This window comes from Phaseolus vulgaris, chromosome 9 (assembly GCF_051622355.1).
Source record: "Phaseolus vulgaris cultivar YP4 chromosome 9, ASM5162235v1, whole genome shotgun sequence".
NCBI classification, from domain to species: domain Eukaryota; kingdom Viridiplantae; phylum Streptophyta; class Magnoliopsida; order Fabales; family Fabaceae; genus Phaseolus; species Phaseolus vulgaris.
Genome location: NC_143506.1, coordinates 36,403,434 through 36,428,600, shown reverse-complemented (window position 1 = coordinate 36,428,600; position 25,167 = coordinate 36,403,434). Strand labels below are relative to the sequence as shown.

The following is a 25,167-nucleotide window of genomic DNA, read 5'->3' as shown; positions in this document are numbered from 1 at the left end:
TAACACAAAAAATTTATGGAAATTTAGGTAATGGATGATGTATTTAATATTTTATTTATATTTATGTTTTTTATTATGATAAAGTGAATATTTAAAATGATAATAGTAAAATAAAAAATATTGATAGTAAATAAATATTAATAGTAAATAAATATATTTTTACTTTATTTCTTTTTATAAAACAGTTTTATTTCTCACCTTCTTTCTCATTCTCTTTCATTATTTTTTACTCCTTTGCTTCTGATCATATATTCAAACAAAATACTTATTTTACTTGTAATTTTAAATTAATTTTTTTAAAAATTATCCTTAATTTAATTAATATAAAAAGTTAGTTAGGATAACAAATAGAAAAAAAATACAATGGTATACAAATGCACATAAAAAATTAAAGTATAATATATAATTAACTTAAAACTACATTAAAATAAAAAATTAAATATTTTTCTTAATTTATGGAAGAAAATCTTAAATAAACAATTATACATAGAAAGTATAAGCAATAAAAGTAACAATTTACAAGAAACAAACTCAAGTCCTTTTATGAAAATGAAAAAAATGAATTTATCATAGTCACAATTTACAAGAAACAAACTCAAATCCTAAATCCTAAATAATTTATCAATATATTTATAATTTTTATATAAAAAAATCAGAATAAAAAATAAAAAACTATTAATAATACATAAACTTATTTCACATCTTGTTTATTTTGTATTTTTATTTTAACTTAAAAAATTCTCATTTTTCACTTTAAATTCTTATTTTATTTTTTTAATTTTGTAATCCTCAATTTCCATTTAATCCCAAAATAAGAGAGTTTCAAACCATTCCAGAAAGTTTGTAACTTCACAAACCCCAGTGGAACCTCCTACAAGTTTCAGCTTCAATGTTGTTGAAAATGGTTGTTGTACTGATTGAAATCTAAAAACTGCTTTTTGGAGAAGTTAGAAACTAAAAATTTGTCACCTTTGACATGGAAGAAGAAAGAGACGTGGCAGACAAGAAAATGACAAAGAACGAGGTGGTTCTACGAATTTCAGACACTGAAGAAGCCATGAATGCAGAGAAGGAGCAAAGAGATTCTAGAACTTTCCCAGTAGCTAAAAACAGTTCCCTTTCAACTCAGCATAATACCCAGATAGGTAAAGGGTTTAGAGATTCTCATGGTGAAGTCACAGAGCTCAATGGTCAAGTATCCACAGAGTTGGTGACAACTACAAAGAAGTTGATGGGTCGGTCGGAGTTTTCAAAGCCAAAGTCCAGAATGGTGGAGCCAACGTGTCCAAAAGATGCAAGCTTTGTCGAAGAAAAGGCTCAACTGACAAGTTCACCTGCAAGGAGTTCTCCTAACAAGAATGTTCCTGACGCAACTATTGTCACCCCAAGAAGCCCCTTGCATGGGACACCAGGGGAAGAAGAAGATGATGACGAAGAAGTGTACAAGACTGCATATATTGAAGTGAGCAAGAGATCTGGTAACAAGTGGAGAGCTTTTGAGTTGTTTACTTTTGCTTGCATTGTGGGGTTTTTTATTGCAAGCTTGACTGTGAATGAGTTGCAAAAAAGGTTGATTTGGGGATTGGAACTGTGGAAATGGTGTGTATTGGTTTTGGTTATCCTCTGTGGTAGACTGGTCACTGAGTGGTTCATCAATGTCTTGGTTTTCTTGATTGAGAGAAACTTTTTATTTAAGAAGAAGGTTTTGTATTTTGTTTATGGTGTGAAGAAGAGTGTTCAGGGATTTATATGGCTAAGTTTGGTTCTTTTAACATGGGGACTGCTTTTCAACCATGGTGTGGAGAGAACCAGAAAGGTTACTAAGATTCTTAATTACATTACTAGGGCTCTTGCTTCTTGTCTTATTGGAGCAGCTATATGGTTGGTCAAAATATTGTTGATAAAACTTTTAGCTTCAAAATTTCAATCTACTAGATTTTTTGATAGAGTGCAACAATCAATCTTTCATCAATACATTCTCAAGACTCTTTCAGGTCCTCCCTTGATGGAGGTTGCTGAAAATGTAGGTTGGGCTTCACATAGTGGCCAACTCTGTTTTAAGACCATGAATAATGAGAATGAAAGGGAGAAAGAACAACTCATTGATGTAGACAAGCTCAAGAAAATGAAACAAGAGAAAGTTTCTGCTTGGACTATGAAAGGGTTGATTAATGTGATAAGGAGTTCTGGGTTGTCTACCATCTCCTATGCACAGGATGAAAATGAGAATGACCAGAAAGATAATGAAATTAATAGCGAGTGGGAAGCAAAGGCAGCTGCATACAGAATTTTTGGGAACGTAGCCAAGCCAGGACACAAGTAACATTGTTACCCTTTGAAAACTCTGCAAATTTTTTTTTTCTGATTCAGTTTCTCTGGCATTGCCTCTTGTTCTCATTTCACCCTCAAATATTTCAGGTATATTGAGAAGGATGACCTCTTGCTGTTCATGAAAAATGAAGAAGTAGAAAACGTGCTTCCACTATTTGAAGGGGCAGTTGAGACTAGAAGAATTAAGAGGAAGTCTCTCAAGAACTGGCTGGTAAAGTACTTCAAAATGTTTCCTTTTGTCTGAGAAAAAGATTAGTTTCCATTACCATTGTTGTTTTAACCTAAGAATTGGTTAACAATATATCAGAAACTTCTATAGATAGTTGATGCTCACTTATTTATTTGTTAAGTTCATAACCAAGGCCACGCATACAAAGTTGTCCTTCACAGAATGAGTGTTTTATTTCCAGTTATCAAGTTATTACTCATTCCAATGCTACAATACAAGCATGATGCTCACATATTATTCTTATTTGTAGGTAAAAGTTTACCTTGAACGCAGATCGCTCCTACATTCACTAAATGATACCAACACAGCTGTTGATGACTTGAATATGCTTGCTTCTTTGGTTGTGCTTATTGTGATCATTATTGTGTGGCTTCTTATAATGGGTTTCTTAACAACCGAAGTTCTTGTCTTTATTTCATCCCAGCTTTTACTTGTGGTTTTCATGTTTGGCAACACAGCTAAGACTGTATTTGAAGCCATTATATTTATTTTTGTGATGCACCCCTTTGATGTTGGTGATCGCTGTGTTATTGATGGAGTTCAGGTAGTTTTCAACTCTGAGCTCTCTCCTCATTCACTTCACCATTTATACCTGACTGACACATTTATTATGGTTCCCAGATGGTTGTGGAAGAGATGAGCATACTAACTACCGTCTTTCTGAGATATGACAATGAAAAGATTTTCTATCCAAATTCAGTTCTAGCAACCAAGCCAATCAGTAACTTCTACAGGAGTCCAGAAATGACTGATTCTGTTGAATTTGCTGTTGATGTTTCTACTTCTATTGAAAGTATTGGAATTTTAAATGAAAAGTTAAAAGTGTACGTTTTTACTATGCTCCATGTGTAAATTTTAATCTTAGATTTTAGTTCAACATGTTGTGTCCAACTGTTCCTAAAGTAGGAGATTAAGGTAATACTTGTGTTATCTATCTCTATCATCTTTTTCTGAGTTCTAGCAAGAAAGCTAGTCTGAACTGTGAGATAATTCACGGTTCTTTTCCTTCCATTGGTATGAGAAGCAAAGGGTTTAACTTCAACTTGTATTTCTAATATAGTTACATTTAAAGTTTTCCATAGTTCTTGTTTAAACTAGAGATTACTGATTTATTTGCACATTGTCTCATTAATCTGTTTGTTTCAAGTCACTTTATATGTTTGGTCAAAATTTGCAGATGTTTGGAGAGTAGACCTCAGCATTGGCGTCCCAACCACAGCGTATTGGTTAAGGATATTGAGAATGTAAATAAGATGAATATGGCTCTATATGTCACTCACACCATAAATTTTCAGAATTATGGTGATAAGAGCAGAAGAAGATCCGAATTAGTCCTAGAGTTAAAGAAAATTCTTGAAGATCTTAATATTAAATATCATCTGCTGCCACAAGAAGTTCATCTCAGTTATGTAAGCTCACAAGACTCAACAGCACAGACATTTTGAAGATATCTTATCCTTTCATAGGGTGCAATTTTTTGCTGTTATATTGGTTCTAGACTAATGGTTCTCTCCATAGTCTATCTAGTTTGTGATCAAAGATGGTGTGACAAATTTGATGATCTAGTTGTTTGTAGGAAAGAAGTGAAATTGTTATTTTTTTTTATAAAAGGTTTCATGTTAGTTATAATTATGCACATATCAGTTTAGTAACAATAATCATCACAAAAAGAAAAGTATTATTAAAAGAAAAAAGAAAAAAAAAAGATGTTTAATGACATCAAAGAATACCAAGTTGGCAAATAATAAAGAAAAGGAAGGGATTGGTGATGGGCATACACATTAATCATTAGGAGAATAGGAGGAGTTCAAATCACATTATTTTCTTCCTAACAATTTTTTGCCTTTTATTATTATGTTAGAGCCAGAATCATGTTTAAGTATGATCACTTGGTGTTAATATTGTACTATCTGTACCATGTGATATCCGAGGTATGTTGTGTCTTTTTTGTGATCTGTGTTGTGTTCATAATAGCATCCATTGTCATCATGACAGATCTTTTAGCTATATGGTCAAGAAATTTGTGCTTGTTCTTTTGAACTTCTTCCATGTTTAATTTGGTAAATATTACATTTATATTTCAATTTGACTTCGCTTAATTTGCAGGGCTTTGAACACTTTTTATGTATGAGTTGAAATCAATGTTTTCAGAAAACAAACATGTATTGAAATGGTGAAAAAAAAGATTGCTTTGCTTGTAATTAAATTTTTAATTTTAATAATATACATTATGAGAGGTGGTAAATTAATATAGAGTTAAGTTATATGTTTTATAAGGTAAATAATAATAATAATTGATAGTTATGTTAATTATTTAATATATATTTAACATTTACGCACTTTATCATTTAACATAATTGATAATAGATTTGAATTTTAATATCTAAGTTTTTTAAACATATTTTATCATCATATTTTTCAAATTTTTGTAAATTTTATCAATCTATTATGTGTATGACACAGTATCATTAACATCTTAAAAACAATGTTATTTATCATCAATTTTTGCAAAAAAAAAAAGTTTTATTACTAACACATAATAGTAAAATAAGTAAAATTGAAAAATTGAGGGCACAATGTGCAAAAAAAAGAACAATTTGGAGGATAATTGTGCAAATTTTGAAAAACACTTATGATAAAAGTACGAAAATAAATTTGGGTAGTAAAATTTACGAAATAGTTATAGGTTGGTGAATTAAACCTTATATTTATTTGAAAAGGTATTTTAGATTAAATGAAAAGTGAAAAAATAATTTTACTTGGCTTGGAGTGTCGTTTGTGTCTTATAACGAATTAATGTTAAACTTAAACTTTCTTTAGTTTAGGCTGTAAATGTTTGTCATGATTTAATTAAAGGTATTTGTCTTGGATTACTTACAAGTTACACTTTGTTTTTATTATGAAGTGGACTTTAAGCTTAACTTAACTCCATAAAACTGACTCATGGGGTGAAGTTTGCACTCACTTATACACAATGAATTGTCCTCATCTTTAGTTGATGTGAGATCTCCAACAATTTCTTTCTCCTATTTTGATTGGTGTCTCTAACGATTTTTCGCAAAGTGGCGACGAAGGATATAACTTCTACAAATCTTTTCATTTTCCAATTTGATACGATCCATTCATTCATCTCGACCATTTGGTATGAAAATGATTATTTAACGAATTGCTTTGTCGGGTAGTTCATTAGCTGACTTCTTAGGTTAGTTAGGAGCTCATTGAGTTATTAGATGGAGATTTTTGGTAAATTTTTTTTTTGAATTTTTAAAAATTATTTTTCTTTATAAGAATTGAATCACCGTAAAATATTCGTATTTATTTATTATAAAAAACATATATATAAAATTCTCCATTAATTACAATATTAATTCCATAAATTATACTAATCACTGATCCATCTATACAAATACAGGTTTAAGAATGAAAATATACTCATAAAATTATATATTTATAACAATAATTAATACTTCAACCAATATACCAAGGTAGAAATAACCAATAATTTATAAAAAAGTTTAAACTATCTTTGGGCATTGATTTTTGAGTGGTTTAAAATTGGTTATGATGGATTCTGAGATGACTCCTTCTTAATTTTGATTGATCTGGCATTTAAGATCTTACATTTAAAATAATGGTTTAATATTATTACAATAACAAAATCAGCACGTGCAAGAATAGGTTGGTACTTTTACTTTTCTTTCAAAGGTTTCGAAAAAAGAAAAAACCTACTGAAACTCAACACCTATTTTATTATTAAAAGCGTCATCATAGAAAGGATAAATAACTCTATATACACAATATTGTCTGAATAATCTAGAGAAAAAATGTTGGATTCTTAATCATATTACTATGTTCTTAAAAAACAATGTTATTTTATCACAATTTTTGCAAAAAAACACATTTTATTCACAATCCACGGTCTTGTATATATGTAATTATTATTAAAAATATTAAAAAATACTTAAGTTTGGTTCTAATAGATTTATATTTTTTTATAATTTTATAAATGTTTGGTATAATTTTATTTTTGATTTATAGATTTATGTATTGTACCTATACGGAGTAGGGGTCCGGGCAATGCGTGTTCGCTGGATACACAATTTGCTAACGTGTCCATTATCTTTAAGTTTCCTCCTTTCACCGTAAACGCTCTGCCAACGATTGTATTCCGACGCTCAAGTTAGTGTTGTGATTTAGGTGAGTCCTCTTAGGATATAAAAAACGTACCTTATTCTTTTTACCTTTTACCAAAGTTCTATTTATAGTGTTGACTTGTGGGTATTGACGAACATACTCTACATGTTTTTGTACATATTTATAGTTAGTTAATAACAAACATGCGTAATGACTCCTTATCATGGAAGTGTATCTTTTGAGTTTTGTCAGTTTTTATCGTTGCATTGAGATATTTTCCTAATATTTCGGAGCATGTATTTGACCCATTCAACATTGTTTGTAACTACTTCTTTATTGCTGATTTATTATGTTGCAAATGTTGTTTGACTCGAGTAGTCGGTTTCCGGTACCTGACCAGTACATGTATTAATCAAATTTAAATTTAAAAAATTTAACAATATTTTTTTTTCATAAGATCATCTTGTTTTTCTTATGAGTTTTTATTTTTTTATAAAACTATCTAATAAATATTTAATTAAATATAAAGATAATAGAGAAATTTCATACCCTTAGAATATTTGAATATTTGAAACAAGAGTAAGTATAATTTTTTTTATATTTTGAAAAAAGGGGTAAGCTTTACCTCTTAATAAAGTCAGAAAGAGTCAGATTTGTAACGTGTAATAAATTCTAAAACATGTATGCTAATTTAATAGAGTCAGAAAGTGTTAGATTTGTACCCATCATATAAAGACGAAAAAAATTTCATGTGAAAAAACGAAAAATATACTTAATCCTGTACTTTTAACATTCTCTACATGTTTTTATACAGTCTACACGTTTAAAAATATCAATTATGTTATATATTATTCAGAACCAAATTCATAAAAACAAAATAAAAATAAAAATGTTGGATCGATTTGAATATTATTTTCCAAAATTGAACAGATCAGTTTTATTTATACTTTGACATTTTGGAACATCACACCAACTTGAAATAAATTATTTAAATATTATTATATTACCTACTATTTCATTGTGTAACTTAATTTTGGTTAATGCTTGTAAATATATAATACAGAATTAACAAAATATATTCATCATACCAAGGGGTGAAAGATGAGTTATTTTGACTATGTATGTGAACATTACATTCTTAGTCTTAAAAGATAACAGTGTTAAAATAAGATATATTATTACTAGAAAGAAATAAAGGAAGATTAATTTTGATGTTGATGTCTTAAGTTTCGTGTAATATTTTACAAGTGTATACAAAAAGTTTGTTAAACTTATGAGAAGTATCCTAAAGATCATTTAGTATTTATTCCACAGTATATAAACACAACGTAACTAATTTTTTTTTTATTTGTCCTTTGTTATAAATTCATAAAATCGATCTGAATTAATCTATAAAAAATAGTTTTTAATATTTAAACTGAATCATATATAATATGGTTGATTCGAACACATATACTCATACATATTATTAATATTTTAATTTTTTGTGACTAGTAAGAGATTTTGCTAAAAATGAAAGAATAAGTAATAACTCAACTAATATTACTTAGAAGACTAGTAACTTTTCTTAGAAGGTTGGGTTCCTTCTATAGTAGCTATTTTTGTCTTCTATTTCCGGTCTTCACAGTCTCGTGATCTCCAATTGGTTCTTCCTTTTTATTGAATGAGGGAAAAGGAATCTGCAAAGGCACTCCGACGATCATGAATACAATATGCAAGTAAGTTGAGAGAAAAAAATTACCTTTAAGGCTTGACTTACTCTGATATTTATATTTTTTTAGATGAACCTTAACTGTCATGGGTCTGCTCGTGGGTCCAAAAAAGGGTCCAATAATCACTTTATCATCATTTACAACTAAATTGACTTAAGTATGATTAATAGTGGGTTTATGAACTTTGTTTGAACTAAAATAGTCATTTGACCTTCTCAACCATGTCGGCATTCTCAGCTACCCGGTAGTCCAAGTAATTGTATGAATAAATATTTACATAAAAAGTTAAATTTAGTTTAAATTTTTATCCAATATAAAAACTACTTAATTTTTCTTAATTCAAAATCTATTTTTGATTTAGAATAAATTTTTCTAAAACATATAGTAATCATTTACTTTGAAATCATATTAATTGATATTTCACTATAAATTTTGATAATTCAAAGTAAATCCAACACATGCAATTAAGCTACGGCAATCAAAATCATGTTTTGTTTATTTGGCTAAAATAGTAGCTACTACACTACAAGCATAATAAATACAATTGAAAACCTCACTAAAATTTCATAAGAGAAGGTTGATTGGACAGATAAGATAACCTTATCCATCCATTTCCAATAGGAGAGCTGCCACGTCAGATGCATGCAAATATGCCCAAAATTTCATCCTCTCATTCCACTTCTGCCTCCACCACCATTTCTCTCAAAGCACGTTAAGATATAATCAACCCATTTCCTCACTCTTCACAGCAACTTCTGGATAGTAAACAAACAATTAGCAGGGGAACAAAGAAAGAAACTACAGAGAAGACATGGCTTCCACTTCTGCACTTTCAATGGCTATGCCAGTAACTTGTGCCAGCCACAAGAAGAAGGTGGTTCCTACCTCTGATTTATTCTTCAAGCCACTGCCTCTACGGTCTTCAAAGGCAGTGGCAGCATCAAATCCCAATGGAAGGTTTCAAGTGAGAGCCTCCATGAAGGAGAAAGTTGTCACAGGGCTCACAGCAGCTGCATTGACGGCTTCAATGATGGTTCCTGATGTGGCCGAGGCTGCTGTCTCACCTTCTCTCAAGAACTTTTTGCTCAGCATCGGGGCCGGTGGAGTTGTTGTTGTGGCCATTGTTGGTGCTGTAATTGGTGTTTCCAACTTCGATCCTGTCAAACGAAGCTGATGAAATTCTGAGGCACTTCGTTCTATTTTTTTAACTCCTATAATGATATGCATCTGTAATGTATTTTTCTTCAGAAATGGAATGAACCCTCTGTTGTGTAATATGTCACCTTTATTCTCTACTTGGGCAAGCCCTTCAATCCTTAAAACGTATTTTTTTGTTGATTGCGTCAGTTTGCTGCATGAGAATGAAATAACTAGCAGACCAATTATAGATTACATTTTGAAAATATCCAACTCTAAGGAACGATTATATAATATAAACTACAAAAATATAACAGAGATTAAATTAGAATGAATCAGATAGTAGTAAAATTGATGATTGGTAATTCGACAATAGTGGAATCACAGGCCATACGAGGTAATATAAAGGCACATCGACACACAAAGAAGAAATAGGAAATTCAAACTTGAATTGATACTATATAAGTATATGTCTCTGCAATGAGCATACAAATGATGTAGTAACTCAGTCAGTAATGACTAATGATTAATTCTATGTAAAGCTTGAATACCAACACTGTCTATGGCTCTCATCGTACTAAAAGAAGCTGAAACCAAGCTACAATCACTGCCTACAAAACTTGGAAATCGAATCAAGCATGTATTGACTCTCTGAAGAATATTTAACCTTATCTACCTTAACTACAGTAATCTTGACCTTCTGTTCATCGCCATATAATTCCTCTTTGATTTTCAGTCTAAACATAAACTGTTTGAAGAGTCGGCTCTTGATTATTTCTCCAAAGCTCTCATCATCCTGTTGTTCATGTTTCAACAAGTACAGATCTTTCGCTGAATACTCCATAATCTCTTCACCTGCTTCCTGGAAAGCAGTTACCCAAGTTAATCCTGTGCCATCCTGAATTTGAGCTTGGAGAAGGTATCGGTAGTCACACTCCTCAAATTCCTGATTGCATCTATCACATTGCCATCTTGTGTTTCCTGACCTAGTCACTTTCTTATTGCATTGTCGATCTCCAATCATCAGAGGGCAAGCAGTGTAACAAAATGTATCAGTCTTGATGAATGATATGGTTGCCCTTATTGTTATCCAGTCTGGCTTGTCTGACTGTCCCAGACCTTCATCCTTGATTTGGGATATAGTTTTGCGAACCTCATTCTTTGTTCCTCCAGGAATAACGTCCTTAGAAATTGAAAGGGAAGCAGAATCTTTTCCTACTAGATCAAACCATTCTCTTAAGCTATTGGCCTCAGGGAACTCAGGATTTATGAATAGCTGGGTGGTAGAGATAGAGCCTATCGACTTTCCACTAAAATCATTCACCTTCCCCGCTTTGACTGCTAAAATAGGGGAAATTCCGGCATCTACCATCTCTTGCAACTGTTGCCCTTCCCTGTTGCAAAATTCTCCCCACAGTGTAAGTTCAACACTCCTGCCAGAACTGTCTTTTAGACTCAAAATTCTTCTCTGGGTTTCCATTCCATTCTTCCTCAAGATGGGAACAGAAGGGTTCACAGATGTCACAACCCCAATAACATCAAGGATGGCGTTATTGTCAACATTCTCAATGTCACTGATAGGTCGGAAGGAGAACTGCTGTCTAGGTATAGAATCATCCTCATCTGGGCACAGCTCTACTGTTGAAGTTGATTCCAAAAAAACTTCCCATTCATTCTTCAGATGGTTGAAATTCTTCTGTGCAGGTTTTAAGCTACCTTTTGATATCATGTAAACTTTACCAACCTCAATTACACTATAGAAGCGATCAACAACAGCATTAAAGCATGTTACTCGTATTTCGCCTCCATCAGAATCGAGGAGATCAAATGAGAAGACTTTTCCATCACCGCGTGCATTATTGTAGCGGCGCAGATCCCCTTTAGCAGTTACCCTTGCCCTGATAGCCCACCGACCTTGATAAGGATTTAAAGCAGCTATAGGAATGATGCGTGCTGGCGCCTCATTTTTCATAACTGCCCCACGGCCTTTGTAAACTGGAGGCGGTTGGTATGGAGGTTGAATTGTTGGCCTGAAATTCTGGGCGTTATCATGACTTGCATTTCGAGCAGCAGAATTACTAATATTATCACTACTACTATTACTCCTGGCCACAGTGTTATCAGCTACAGCTCTCACACTTGGTAAATCTGAATCCACGCATAGCTTCGGATTCCCAATGATCTCAAAATCAGCTATTATAGTTTCCATGTTTAGAACCACGATAATCCTGGTCAAGGAAAAACACATAAGTATATAAACTAATTTTACAGGATAAACCTAAAGTTGAAGTTGTAAGATTCAATCAGCAACATGTTCTTAATTCCTTAGAATCCATCTAAATGCAGACACATTAAGTCTACAACTAAATGCTAAGGTTTTACAAATTTCTAATTAGGTTGCAATTGCATTTCTTTCTTCACACTCTAACCAATCAAAGATCAAATTTATTTAACCAAAAATTCAGCCGTTTCCTCTTTTAATTCGAATTATCAGCGTTTGCAAATGCAAAACATGACAAATAGGGTTATATTAAATTTGGCTTTAAGAAGTGAAATTCGAACCATATTTAAATTCGAATAACAGAAAAAGTGAAAGCACATGAATATTATTATACTCACAACCGCAACAAAACTAATTTGAGCATAATTAGAGAAATGACTTAAATCCAAAATTAGATTTGCAGAGAAGAGAGAGACTTGCGGTTCTTGGAAGGAGAGCATATATAATCGAGAAGCTGAACAACCGAACCCTTCCGAACTTGACCGGTTCGGACTCGATCGTAGAGCTGAATGGCGAGCATCGCGTGGTGAGACGAAACGGCGTCGGAAAGCAGAAGACGGTATCTCTGCTTCTGCGAGTTGTTGGTATTGGCGACTAACTCTACGTCCAGAACCTGAACAAGCGGTTTGGCGTTCACATCGCCGCCGATTATCGCCGGAATCGCGTTTTCTGTCAGATTCACCGACATTCTCGCTCCAATTTTGGATTTCCGTAGCAAACTCAACCCCCAACTCTGTAGGAGTAAATAGAGAACTCGTATCAATCTGAAAAAAGGGAACCGAAAGAAAATCAGACCGGATCTTCGAACCGGAGGAAAAATCAGACCGGGTCTGCGGAACCGGAAAGAAAGCAAACAAATAGTAAAAGTTGAATTATGACTCTTTCTGGTTTCGAATTTTTTTAGAATAATCCGGTTTTAATAGCATATTAAAAATAATTTATTTTAATCTCTTGGGTTTAAAAATATATGATTTTAGTCTCAATACATTAGTTTTGAAAGATTCAAAATAGTTTTTAAAAAACATTTTAGTTTCTTAAACTTAATATTTATAAATTAAAATCAAATTTTAAATTTTTGGAAAATTAAAATATCTTTTTTAAAATTCTGAAGGTAATATTTAATTTATCTTACATTTTAAAAAATAACAACATCCTACCACACTCACGCTGATGATAAATTTTATTACACCTAAGATATTTTTTTTTTATTTTGTGGTTTAAATTAACTTTTTATTTTAAAAAAATGTTTATCACTTATATATTAAATTTTCTCATCACATTTTGGAAAGAAGTTTGATAAAGAAGATTTAAAAATTTAGATATTGAAGTCTCTTGATCGAACTTGACAAGGTGATAGCAATTGTTTTAAACAAGAGTATTAACGATCTCAAACTTAAAACATCCAGTTGAGTTCGGTTAAACTTCGAGATGATCACTTAATCGTACCCTTGTAAATTTCATGGGCTTCAAAGAAATGAAGGGGCTCCACTTGCAGAAGATACTCTGACGCTCAAGTTAGTAAGAGCATAAAATATGATGAGTATAGTGTAAAATATGAGTTGAAAGTACTTCTTGTTGTGTGTTATGTGAGTTGTTTTCTTTCCCTTATATATGGTAGTGTTCTCCCCTTTCTCCTTCTATCTGGTCTTATTATTGCATTAATTCAATAATAAATGTTGTCTCCTCCTATTTAAGGTTGACTATACAGGATCCCTTGATTTGCATTGATACAACATTAATGTCTTTAAATATGAATATCGGTACACGACCTATTTATATGCAATATCGGGTTTGGCCTATGATGCTACAACAACCTTCAAGTTTAAAGATCTTATCTTAATTAATATGATAATTGTATTGTCTAGGCCGAAAGGTGAGCCAAAAGGTTTGATCGAAAGGTTGAGTGAAAGTTAAAAATAAATAAATAATATTAAATTAGTTACTTTAGCAAAGAGCCCATAAAATAGACCCAAATGTGTAGGTGTGTGTTTAATAAATATTAGGTACAAAAAGGAAAAACCCAAACAGGTTTTGAGCCCAATAAGAGAACATTATAAATAGATGAACAACTCAAGAGGTAAGGAGAGTGAATTTATCTGATAATTAACTAAGACCAATTCAGACTTTAGCATCAGAGCACCTTGCAGATACACACACTCACCCGTGAGAGGAGACCGAGAACCGTGAGATCCGTTGACCTAGCCCAGAAGAAGCGAGAGTCCTGAAGTCATATCCAAGCCCAAGTCCAAAATAGAAGAGTATCAAACCTAAAGTCAAAAGCCCATATCGAGAGTTCACGCCGAGAAGGAAGACCGATAAGTCAATGAATCAAGGAATAAGAAGTTTGCTTCTAGGCCCTTACAAGAACAATAACATTTTTTTTTTTAATTTGAGGAGATGTAAGTTTGAATTTGGAAAAATGAAAGATAAAGAGGATGAAGATACTCTAAAGAGGGAAAAGAGTATAAAAGTTAAAGTTGTAACATTAAGAACAAAATTTATAGATGAAGAAGAAAAATAAACCATTCCAATAATGGAACCTTATTCTAAAGAATTTTCAAGATTTCTAAGAAACAAAAATAAGAACTCTTTTCTAATAATACATGTATTTCAAATATGGTAAATTTTGTCGTATAAAACTTGATTGTCCTTTTTCTTAACTTGAAACAACTTGAAACAACATGTTGAAGAAAAGAAGTACAAGGAACTGTTGAAGAAGAAAACAAATACTATGTTCCTAGGAAAATAATACAAGAAGCACAACAATAAGCACTAATGAAAGTGATGAAAATGTCAATTTGTGCTTATTAGCTGATGTAGAACCATATATCAATGCAAATATTTATGATTTTGAAGGTGAGTCTAACTATGAGTAGTTATTGGATGCTTTCAATGATGAAGCTAGAAAGTTATCTTTCTCAAATAATAAAAAGGGAGAAAACATAGATTTGAGAATAGGTTGAAATAACTACAAAAGAAAAATGAAAAACTAAAAACTAATATGAACGATTTAGAAATGATACACTATAATTTCTCTTGTAATTGTGCATTAACCTCTCAAGTTAAAGCTTCACACTGAGAAGGTTACAAGACTCATGAAAGCAAAATTGAGTATCTTTTTGAAAATGCTTGCAAAGTTTATAATGGAAAGTTCAAGTATAGATCCTCTTCAATTCAAAAAAAATGTGTAATGGATAGGGTTGGAATTAAATATAAATATCAAAAGAAACAAAAGATTAACAAAATCTTTTTAAATTTCAAAATACTATCCAATTGTTTCTATTGTATGAAAAAGTAACATACATCTAACACGTGTAAATGGGAAATTTATCTAGATTTTCAAGGAAAATCACATAAGTACTTGTACAAAAGGACCCAAAAAGTACCAAAAATCATTGGTTAACTTGTTTTGGAAGTTTTCTAGAAGTTAAGAAATCCTTGCCTTACTCTTTTCTGGTTGTAAAAGACATCTATGTTCAAGAGTTTTTTTAAGGTTTGTTGAATCTCTTTCCTATCTTTTAGCCTACAACACCATCATTGTTGCTTATCTCTAAAAAGTTAAGTTTTGTTTGTCTCTTTTGCCTTCTTTCTCGCATCCTATATGATAAACATGGTCTTTTATTCTCAACCAAAGAGAATAAAATGTACTACTATAAAGAACAATGGCAAGGCATTAGCATAATCTCGACCAACTACATTGGAAAGGTGGATTTCTAACCTTGATGTAAGAGTTTTATTTAAAAAATAAAGAAAGGATCGATGTTTGATTACTCACAAGTATATTAACATAAATTGGTCTAGGGGAAATGACTTCACTTTTTAGGAATTACTAGAAAATCAAAGGCTACATAAGTTTGTTGAGATGGATGGATATTATTATCCAGATTTAGTAAAGACCTTTTATCCTAACATAAAGCTGAAGAAAGGAGTTATTCACTCCAAGATCAATCGAGTGAAAATTGTTATTAATGGAACCATTTGGAAGGATTTTTTTTTTTTTTGTTCAGAATTGATGGAATAAAGATCACAAGAGGTGATAAAAAAAATTGATAAACTAGGTGTCTACAAGGGATTTAAGGATCCTAAAATTACAAATTTTACAATGTTCAATACTAGTGGAACGAAAAATGATGAACGCCTTAATTGCTAAAACACTATATTCATGAGACCCTAAGAAGTAGGCATTTAAAGGGCCAAAGGGTATCACCACGTACTCGTAATGCCCTCCATGAATTTCGAATGTTGTCCTACACACTTGTAAGATCCATCATCACCTGATTGTACCTAGTCCTTAAATCAATCTTCAAGAATATTGTAGATCATTTCATCTTATCTAACATGTCATCTACCATAGGGATTGAAATCTTGTTCTTCACAATATCCTTGTTCAAATCTCTATAGTTCACACACATTCTCCAAGATTCATCTTTCTTTCCCACTAATACTATTGTGCTTGCATATGGATTGTTGCTATCTTGAATAACTCCATATTTCAAATATTCTTGGACAAACTTGTATACCTTAATGGTTCTTAGCATAGTAGTAAGGCCTTTTATTCAGTGGATTTGGTCCTTGAATCAAAGGAATCTTGTGATCATGCCTAATATTATGGTAATTAAGATTATTCTTGAAACACATCATCAAATTCATGCAATAATTATTCCATTTCTACTGGAAAGGTGGGTTATTCCATCTGAGTAGTCAAAGAGTGCAATATATTATCCTCACCAATGCAAATTTGCATTGTGGATCGATGAACTCCCTTCGTTAAAGCCTTATGCAATTGTTGTTGTTTTTTTTTTTTAACATTAGTTGATGTTGCTCCCCTCAACACATGCCTTTTTCCATGATTCTTAAAGTCCATAATTAGCTTATCAAATTCCAAGTGATGTCTCTTAATACGACCAACCACTCAATTTCCAACACCAAATTACAATAACCTAAAGGAAGCCACAAGATGTCTGTGAATTATAGTTGGTTGAAACATACAAACCATCATTTGCACTGAGACCTCCAAAAAAGCTACTCAAAATATACTTTTCAAACATATTCAATATGATGATAATTGAATTAAATTTCTCATAATAGTCCCTTACATAATATTTTTGTCTTAACCTCATCAATTATGCTACGAGATCATCACATACGTCACCAAACACATTCAATCAACTGCTTAATGTAATGACCCTACAATAACAAAGACGAAACAGAAAAAGATTTTAAAGAGTTGTGTACCATTGTAAAGTTCGACCCTCCAAATGAATAATGATAAGTTTCACCTTGAATTCTTAATGTTTATTATCAATTTAGAAATAATTATCACATTAATAAATTTATTGATTAACATTTTTCTATTATAATGAGAAAAATCAATCCTAACTAAAATTTCTTCCACAAACATAAGGAAAAAAAATTATGATGCTCACCATATAAGGCAGAATCTACATTTGAACTGTGAGTTATTCAATAATTTATTGTTTTAACAATTTTTGCATTGTTTCTTTTAAAGAAATTGTTAATGTATTTTTGACTATTAGCTCCATGAATCAAGAATTCATGCACACCGATTAACATTCTTCAATATTCTTCATCGCTTGAATATTTGCATCTGCTGTAAACGATTGTTCAAGCGGATATCAATTGTTAAGAAATTTCTAATTCTAAAAATTAAGCATGAAACTAAAGAACATGATAAAATGAAATCTTATGAAAGAAAAGTGAAAAAAAAAATCCAAAAATTATTTTGAAATTTCTCATAAATTTTTTAATTACAAAGTTTTATATAGCCCATTAATCTAACTGCAGTGACTCTTTTCTAAAAATCTTAGTGAATGACATAAATCCGTCATTATACATAGTTTTTATTCCATATCTTATCCAAAGATGTTCGAATGGACTACTTTATCCTAATATATGTAAAGTAACTAAATATTAAGTAAAGGGTAAACATATAAATGACAAAAAAAAAAAAATATTATCTTCAAATTTAAAAATAAAAATTAAATAAATAAATTAAATCTCTTTAAAATATTATACTTGAAGAAGTAATATATTATATACCCTAAAATACCAAAAGTCAAAACTGACAATATATAATTTGTTGCAAATTGAACCTATTAATGGAATTAGACGCCCACGTTGAAGTTATAATTAAGGGAAAACTTATATATAAAAAAAACATGTATGGATTGAAGAAGTAAGCAAATCCAATGTATGATTTAATGATTTAATTAAGCATTCACACACAATTATATTGTCACACTAGAAAGTGTTGGTAGTGTCTTTCTCTACTTTAATTTAAAAATAAAAAAATTACTCTTTCTGATTATTGTTAGACACACTTAAAAATTATTGTTCATTTTATAAAGTATTTATTTTTATTAAATATGATTATTTTTTGTTTTATATTAACAAGAAGTAATAAAAAATTAAAAGTGATTAATAATAAAGATTAATTTATCTATTAATATATTTTTTTAAAAGTTAACTGAATTGTTCTTGTAATCTTATTAAAAAATGTTCTATGTTAAAGATAAGACAAAATATTTTTTATCATATATTCTGCTTTGGTCATACTATTAATTAATATAAATCTTCAATAATTTATAATAAAAAATTATATGACTTCTGTTGTGTAAACGTGAGACTTAAATGAGTTTGTTTGGTTAAAAAAAATTAAGCGTGAGCAACTTTTTCACTTTGGTTGAAGGGAGAAAGAAAAAAAAAGTTTATAAAGAACATGGATGAAGCATCTCATGCCAAAGAGTGAATTCTTTTCCTAAAAAATATTTGTTTGTTTATAAATGAAATTAAGAGGAATAAAATATGAATAATAAAAATACAAGAAAAATATAATGAAAAATAATATATGCTGTTTGGATGAATAAAAATAAGGGAAAAAGTTGAGAATTATCTTCCTATTTAATTGGAAAAAAATTATGCTGTAAAAAATTATTAATTTTTTAAGAAATGAAAAAAACATGGATAGATGTAAACATATTATTTATTTATTTAAACCACAAATTTTTTTCCAATATATATAGGTATATATGATCTTTGCACAAGACCCTCCAATATAAAACCCTAAAAACATAATTTGGGAACCTTTGAGGATCACTAAGGGAGGTCAACGTCATAAAGTTTATCAATATTCTTAAAAGTATACAATTTTGATAAATCTGTGTGTCTTTTGGAACCACCAACTAAATGTAGCCATGTTTTGATTTAAAAAGAGGATAACAAACTTACTAAAACCATCAAATTATTGTTAGTGTCATTTAGTCATATAATCAAACACCTTTGCGGCATGGGGCGTGGAATATTATTATGATGATTATTATAGTGGAATTAGTGTGATTGGTCCAACCAATGATGTAGATATCACTGGGTTGCATTATTATTATAAAATGGCTTTATTAGGGCAAACTAGAGATGGCCTCCTTTCCAACCTATTTGCTGGAAATGCAAGGAACAAAGGGAAAGAAAGGCAAAAGTAGATTCCCACTGCACATGTTATGTACTAGACAATGTTTAATTTGTCTTGGCCTGTGTAGGGACCAAACCATTTTTTATATCTCATTTTTTTCATAGCCATTAGCATGCATAACCCTTTTTGGCACACTTCCCAAAACCTCTCCCAACCATTTAGTTTTTAATCTCCACTGTTTAGGTTAATCATTAACACATCTACATAGAGTTATGCCACCCAAGATGTGTCTGTTTGTTACTGATATAATCATTCTCCCTCCTTTGTTCAAGAAACTAGTGAGTTTTTTAGTACAATAATCAATAAGATAAGCAGGAAAATTTTGATTTCATCTCATAATATGAGAAAACTAGTCAAACAAAGGACATTTCTGATATAACAAATCTAGAAGAATGTGTAACAGGAAAAGGAAAATTTCACATGTGAGCTTTGAAAGAGAGTGAAGTGATGATAAAAAAGTATTGCATATGAGAGGCTTATGATTATGATAAGTTAACATTGGATTTGTTGAGTGTAAGGCCAAGAAATGGTGTGAGGGTATGGTCACAGAGATGATGGTGGAAGAATTGTGAGTATAGGGTACGGACAGAGGGATCAATTTTGTAGATAAGGAAAAGGTACTATTTTTCAATGAGCAAAATCTAAACCAGAAACAGGCCATTTTCAGCAATCACTCATGTGGGCCACTGTACTGTGATCAGGAAATTAGGCTGCCACTCACAGGGTCCTTCAACAAAGACATCTGCTCAATCAGGGAGAGAGAGAAATCCAAGCCAGATAATTATCAACTATGAGGTTTCTCCTTCAGTACACATTTATTGCATCAGTGGAATGAAAAGAGAAATACTAACAAAATTTGGTACAGTAGGTAAATGTTATGCTCATAAGTTTCAATTTCAGATAGAGTAAGAATTTTGTTAATGAAAAGGATGAGTTTTTATGGTAAATCCTAAACCTTAAATTCTAAAAATGTTACTTTCACAAACTAAAATACATCCTTAGCATACTACAATATATCAGTGAAAATTGCTTTATTTATAATTAGAATTCACATTTGAGCAAAAGGTTATTTTTGTTTCTAATTATAATTTGATGCAGATTGTCATCAAATCAGCTACCTAGAAAAAGTATATTCACACCTTTTAAATCACAACAACCTTCCATTTAACTTTCACTAAAAAAGATTTTTCTTTGTTCAGTTTTTACTATGTAATAAAATAGTGTATCATGAATCACATCATTAAGAATGTTTTAGATGTTTTTTGTTTATTGGGTGTTTGTATAGCAGTATTTATTTCTGAAATGTAACTCAACTAAACTTTTTACATAGAAAATGAAAACAGAAATTGCACAGTTTTAATGATTATTTATATTCACTTTTCTTTTTCTTTCTTCTATCATGCATCTTATCAGTTATCATGCATATGCATTGTATTAAAACAATTGCAGAATAGAAAGCATGGAGAAGGGAAATAATTGAACAGTAAAAGAGTAAGAACCTCGGAAGGAAGGGATAAGCATGGAGAAGTTCAGTTTCATCCCAAAAGAGAGAACCTTTGGGTCCCTTGTCTTGTTGCTGGGGCCATTATTTGTATTTTGGTATCAACTCTGGCTTTTTTACATTCCATTTTTAACTTTCATTATTCACCCTTTTATTTTTCATTTTTCTTTCATATCATATCATATTTTCTCTGTCACCACTTGGGGATATCCAAGGGTTGTGATCATTATTCTTTGTATATATCTGATTCCAGACACTGTAGATGTTAGTTTGAATAATAATTTTCAGATAATTCAACAGTAGACACCTTGATTTATATTTTTTTATCATATCATGTAGATACTTATTTCTCCTACTTCTTTGTGTCTGAGTATTTATTAACAAATAGGTGTTGATACATCATTGTCCATATATAATACTTTAAGTTCCCAGCCAATACCATTGATTTGGTATAAAGATTAAAAATTGATGTCAAAAGCACATCGTTTCTTATCTGAGATTCTGTTCCTGTGGTGATGTGTGATTGGGAACCAAAAAGATAGACTAAAGCTGCTTTTTTCACACTGTTTCAGGGCATCTTCACGCACATGTATTAGTGTATGTGTGTACTCTTCCCAGTCTTACACTCGCAAGGACACAAAGGAATATTAAAATCAGGAACAGTATTTTTCAGTAAAGAAGCTCTGGTTACATGGGAATGAACCTAAAACAGTATCTACCACCCCTTCTCAATTTCAGCTATTAGCTAAAGTGAGAACTAGAACAACATTTTGGGTTGAACTTGCAAAGGGAATAAAGGTATGATGACAGGTTCCCATCAAAAGGAATGATGAACAAAGATTTAAGAAGACCCTCTTGCTCCATTTGACAAAGAGAAAAAGTTAACGAAAGCTGAAAGATATACCTCAGTCTCAAACAATCTAGCTCATCACTAAATTACATTTCCATGACAGGATCAAAGAAAAAAAATAGTTAAAAAATGAAAAACTTTCTTATTTGCACTTTGAACAACAGCAGCATGATTGAATTAGTTGCACAACACAACCATGCTAGATTTCTATTAGATCCCAAATTACATGGTTACAAATAACAATTGAGAGAATTGTAGATAAAAATCAATATATCATTTTTTTTTATTTGGAATATAAGGAACAAGTGATGTGCTAGAGAAAGTCCTGTAATACAATAGAGCTTCTTCAGCTACAGAATCTTCTAATCTTGTGTTCTACCCTTCAACACTTCTTGTACTTCTTCACCAAGGAAAAGAATCACAGGGAAACAAACTCTCTACACAGGTCTGTGTCTCTTGTGGCCTGCCTTCCCATCTGATTTCACACCACCACTCGAATCCCCCTCTGAAGTAACTTCCATGGATTTGGTAAAGGAACTTGAAAGATCAGCATACAAGTCATACACTCTTCTGATATTATTGTTGAGCTCCCTGATGAGACCTACATTCCTGGTGAGGTTATCAGGGACCTTAGACTCATGGTTCTGGTTTATCTCATTGATGAGTAGCCTGTTCTGGTCAAAAATGGTCTGGACTTGAACAAAGCTCTTATGAAATGTCTGCATGATCTTGGCATCAATCTGAGCACCATCGCCAAGGCCAGAGAATGTGTCACCCTCCATTCCTCTCTTTGAATCTCAAGAAGCCAATTCAAGTCAGAACCAGGCCTGCAGCATGTGAAAACTGAGATGAGAAGATATAACAAAGGGTGAGAAAGTCCTATTAGTATACATAAAAATAATACAAAAATAGTCATTTTTTAATAAATTTATCCATACTAATAATCATATCCCCTATCTGCAATGGCCTGCACTAACCACAACAGAGAGACAAAACATGACCAATTTTGGAATAGTTTATGGCATTTGCTCAGATGAGACAACAAACAGTGTAGGAGAAATCATGACCTCCATGAGTTCCTTTTCCAGAGGAATCAGACTATTAGCATATTGCTACTATTATTATAGGTTCTAATAATCAGTTTTATTCTTTTTTTTTTTTGAGTTGGGAAAAAGCAGATCCCATTTCCGTAAAAGGGAACTTTTTTATATTGTACTCAGAAACAGCTACCCAAAGCTCAAAGACCCAAAAACAAAAACTAAAAAAAAATCAGTCAATGATGCATTGTAGATGATAATATGAGGCTATGAAGGTACTGCTTACACAGACAACATCATTAACCTTTTCTAAACAAAATTACGAAAAACAAAAACAAAAGAAGCAACCGTCCAAGATGCCAAAGATAATTGACCAAATTCGACCAACTCGCATATTCATTGAATAAAACCAAACCAAACCAAACCAAAACCCCGTTTAACAATCTCCAATTGACAACAAAATTTAACCTGCAGCAGCACAATATCTAGTAACAGAAATCGAAGGACAACAAATAAAAAAAAAAAAACAAAAACCGTGTTTAATGATTCCATGTTCTAACCCATCTCCAACCTTGGACCAGGTGGAAGAAAAACAACAGCGAAACATGAAAAAAAAAAATGAAGCTGAAAATCAATGCGCGACCCAAAAGCGAGCAGAGAGCAAAATTCACCCTTTTTCTTGCAATATATTAAAACTTCTTCCAGTCAAAATATGGCGTAGTTCATTAAGAGTAATGCTGATTACAGCATTATCATTCTAAAATCTTACCTTGGTAAACCGAAACATTTTATTTTCCTTTTGGGTGAGAATGAAAGAAGAAAAGAAGGTAGACCCAGAGAGAGAGAGTGATAAAGATGGAAGCTTGAATGGAATCTCTGGAGTGAAGGCTGTCGTATGAATTCTTCTCTCTGAGAAATGAAGAGAGAGAGAGAGAACGTAAGATTTGACAGTGACGCTCACGCTTGGACCCTGCTGTGTCTTAACATTTAGCAGTATTCTGTACAATCTATAATATTGATCATGATATGATGCATATTCAATATTCATTATTCAATATCCACATGTTATTCCCTTTTTATTTATTCTTTTTTATTTGGACACACTTACGTCATCTAGATCATTATTTTTCCTTTCTGAATTCCAAAATTACTCATATAAATATATCTTAACCCAAAGTAAATATAACACAATCATTATATCTTAATCCAAAGTAAATATAACACATGATTGTGTAGTTACTAATTTAGATTAAATATAAAATATAAAATGATATACAATTTAAGGGTGTAATTGAGTTGGTTAAATTTTTCTTTTATAAACTTCTTAGGTTAGACATTATTATGAATGCATGTGATCTTAAGTTTATTAAGTTTAAATTTATTTATAAAGAATATTTTTATTGATATAATAGATTTTTATTTAGTTTTTTTAGAATTCTTTATTAATAAGTATAAATTATTTATGTATATAAATTATTTATGTATAGTTTTTGTTACTTTATGAATCAGGTAGAAATTTAGTGTTGTCAATTTTAATATCTAATACAATAAAAAAAAACAAATAATGGATTGACTCGATTTTGTTATTTTTATAAAAAATTAAATTTTCGACTAATTCGAGATGTAATCATGATAAAAAGAAAGTGTTTGATTAGTTCAACTCATTAAAAACAAAGATAATTGAACATTTATAAAATATTGCTAGATAATGGGATAACACTATGTAAGAAGATTAATGACTCACAAGAAGAAGACAAATACAAATTAAAGATAAATAGAAATTAAAATTATCATGTTATCAAAATGTTGATTGTGGAATTTTTTTTAAGGGTACTAGCTTCATAAGTTTATCAAACAATATAAAAAACAAGTTTAAAAAAAGAACATATAGTTACAAAAGATTTTATTTCAAAAACCTTTGTAAAAGCTAAATGTTTGAAATATAATGTTAGTTGACATAAATAATAAAAGAATACACATACTAGTCTTTACCATAGAAACTTTGGTAAACAGTCAATTTTTATTACAAGTTATAAGTATATTTTCTAAGTCATTTTTTACTTGCTTAAAGTAATCCTTATAGCATTTTTTTTAAGTAGAAAACACAAATATTATGTGCAATAAAGACTTTTCATGTTTCAACTTAAAATAAAAAATATTTGGGTTACATCTTGTTGAATAAATGGATAAGCTTACAAAAAAGTGTTGTTCTTTTAGAAAGCTAACTTTATCTTTTGATTTTTAATTTGATTGAGAAAGTATTTGTTGAAGAATTAAATGTATCATAAAATATTAAATGGTTTTCGCCAACTAGTCACTCTAATAAAATACTAATTTCTTACTATTTCTTTTTGTATGAAATTATATGGTAGGAAATATATTTTTTTCTCAAAAATTGCATTACAATTCTCTATTTGGTTTATAAACATTTCTTTTAAGTAATCAATAAGTAGAACTTTGTGTTTACCT

At 30.9% G+C, this 25,167-nt stretch overlaps 4 protein-coding genes across 9 annotated transcripts; 2 read left to right on the top strand and 2 right to left on the bottom strand.

The window, feature by feature from the left end:
• The first annotated feature begins 784 nt into the window (after positions 1-784).
• On the top strand, positions 785-4,196 carry LOC137822951 (mechanosensitive ion channel protein 10). The gene is made up of 5 exons (XM_068627986.1): positions 785-2,319; positions 2,419-2,542; positions 2,811-3,104; positions 3,182-3,384; positions 3,738-4,196. The coding sequence occupies exons 1-5, from the start codon at positions 977-979 to the stop codon at positions 4,003-4,005; spliced, it is 2,232 nt and encodes a 743-aa protein (XP_068484087.1). The 5' UTR covers positions 785-976; the 3' UTR covers positions 4,006-4,196.
• Positions 4,197-8,855: 4,659 nt separating this feature from the next.
• On the top strand, positions 8,856-9,683 carry PSBX (photosystem II subunit X). The gene has a single exon (XM_068627504.2). It carries the CDS (start codon positions 9,218-9,220, stop codon positions 9,578-9,580), a length of 363 nt encoding a protein of 120 aa, XP_068483605.1. The 5' UTR covers positions 8,856-9,217; the 3' UTR covers positions 9,581-9,683.
• A 288-nt stretch (positions 9,684-9,971) lies between these two features.
• RPA1A (replication protein A 1A) lies at positions 9,972-12,704 on the bottom strand. The gene is made up of 2 exons (XM_068627503.2): positions 12,241-12,704; positions 9,972-11,771 (listed from the first exon to the last, which is right to left on the bottom strand). Exons 1-2 carry the CDS (start codon positions 12,510-12,512, stop codon positions 10,148-10,150), a joined length of 1,896 nt encoding a protein of 631 aa, XP_068483604.1. The 5' UTR covers positions 12,513-12,704; the 3' UTR covers positions 9,972-10,147.
• Positions 12,705-21,780: 9,076 nt separating this feature from the next.
• On the bottom strand, positions 21,781-23,606 carry LOC137821857 (protein ELF4-LIKE 3). Of its 6 annotated transcripts, none has more exons than XM_068626637.2 (2): positions 23,468-23,606; positions 21,781-22,488 (listed from the first exon to the last, which is right to left on the bottom strand). In XM_068626637.2, the coding sequence occupies exon 2, from the start codon at positions 22,441-22,443 to the stop codon at positions 22,099-22,101; it is 345 nt and encodes a 114-aa protein (XP_068482738.1). In that variant the 5' UTR covers positions 22,444-22,488; positions 23,468-23,606; the 3' UTR covers positions 21,781-22,098. The 6 variants fall into 6 exon arrangements, with proteins under 6 accessions (XP_068482738.1, XP_068482740.1, XP_068482739.1 ...); XM_068626639.2 differs by lacking the exon at positions 23,468-23,606 and adding an exon at positions 23,370-23,449; XM_068626638.2 differs by lacking the exon at positions 23,468-23,606 and adding an exon at positions 23,270-23,381.
• Between the last annotated feature and the right edge of the window lie 1,561 nt (positions 23,607-25,167).

Bases quoted from the DNA above. Each gene is read 5' to 3' on its own strand.
- RPA1A (XM_068627503.2), bottom strand. From the start codon at position 12,512: ATGTCGGTGAATCTGACAGAAAACGCGATTCCGGCGATAATCGGCGGC. The intron at 11,772-12,240 runs GTCTCTCTCTTC...TTCCTTGACCAG, and splicing joins TCTCCTTCCAAGAACCGCAA to GATTATCGTGGTTCTAAACA.
- LOC137822951 (XM_068627986.1), top strand. From the start codon at position 977: ATGGAAGAAGAAAGAGACGTGGCAGACAAGAAAATGACAAAGAACGAG. The intron at 2,320-2,418 runs GTAACATTGTTA...CAAATATTTCAG, and splicing joins GTAGCCAAGCCAGGACACAA to GTATATTGAGAAGGATGACC. The intron at 2,543-2,810 runs GTAAAGTACTTC...TCTTATTTGTAG, and splicing joins AGTCTCTCAAGAACTGGCTG to GTAAAAGTTTACCTTGAACG.
- LOC137821857 (XM_068626637.2), bottom strand. From the start codon at position 22,443: ATGGAGGGTGACACATTCTCTGGCCTTGGCGATGGTGCTCAGATTGAT.
- PSBX (XM_068627504.2), top strand. From the start codon at position 9,218: ATGGCTTCCACTTCTGCACTTTCAATGGCTATGCCAGTAACTTGTGCC.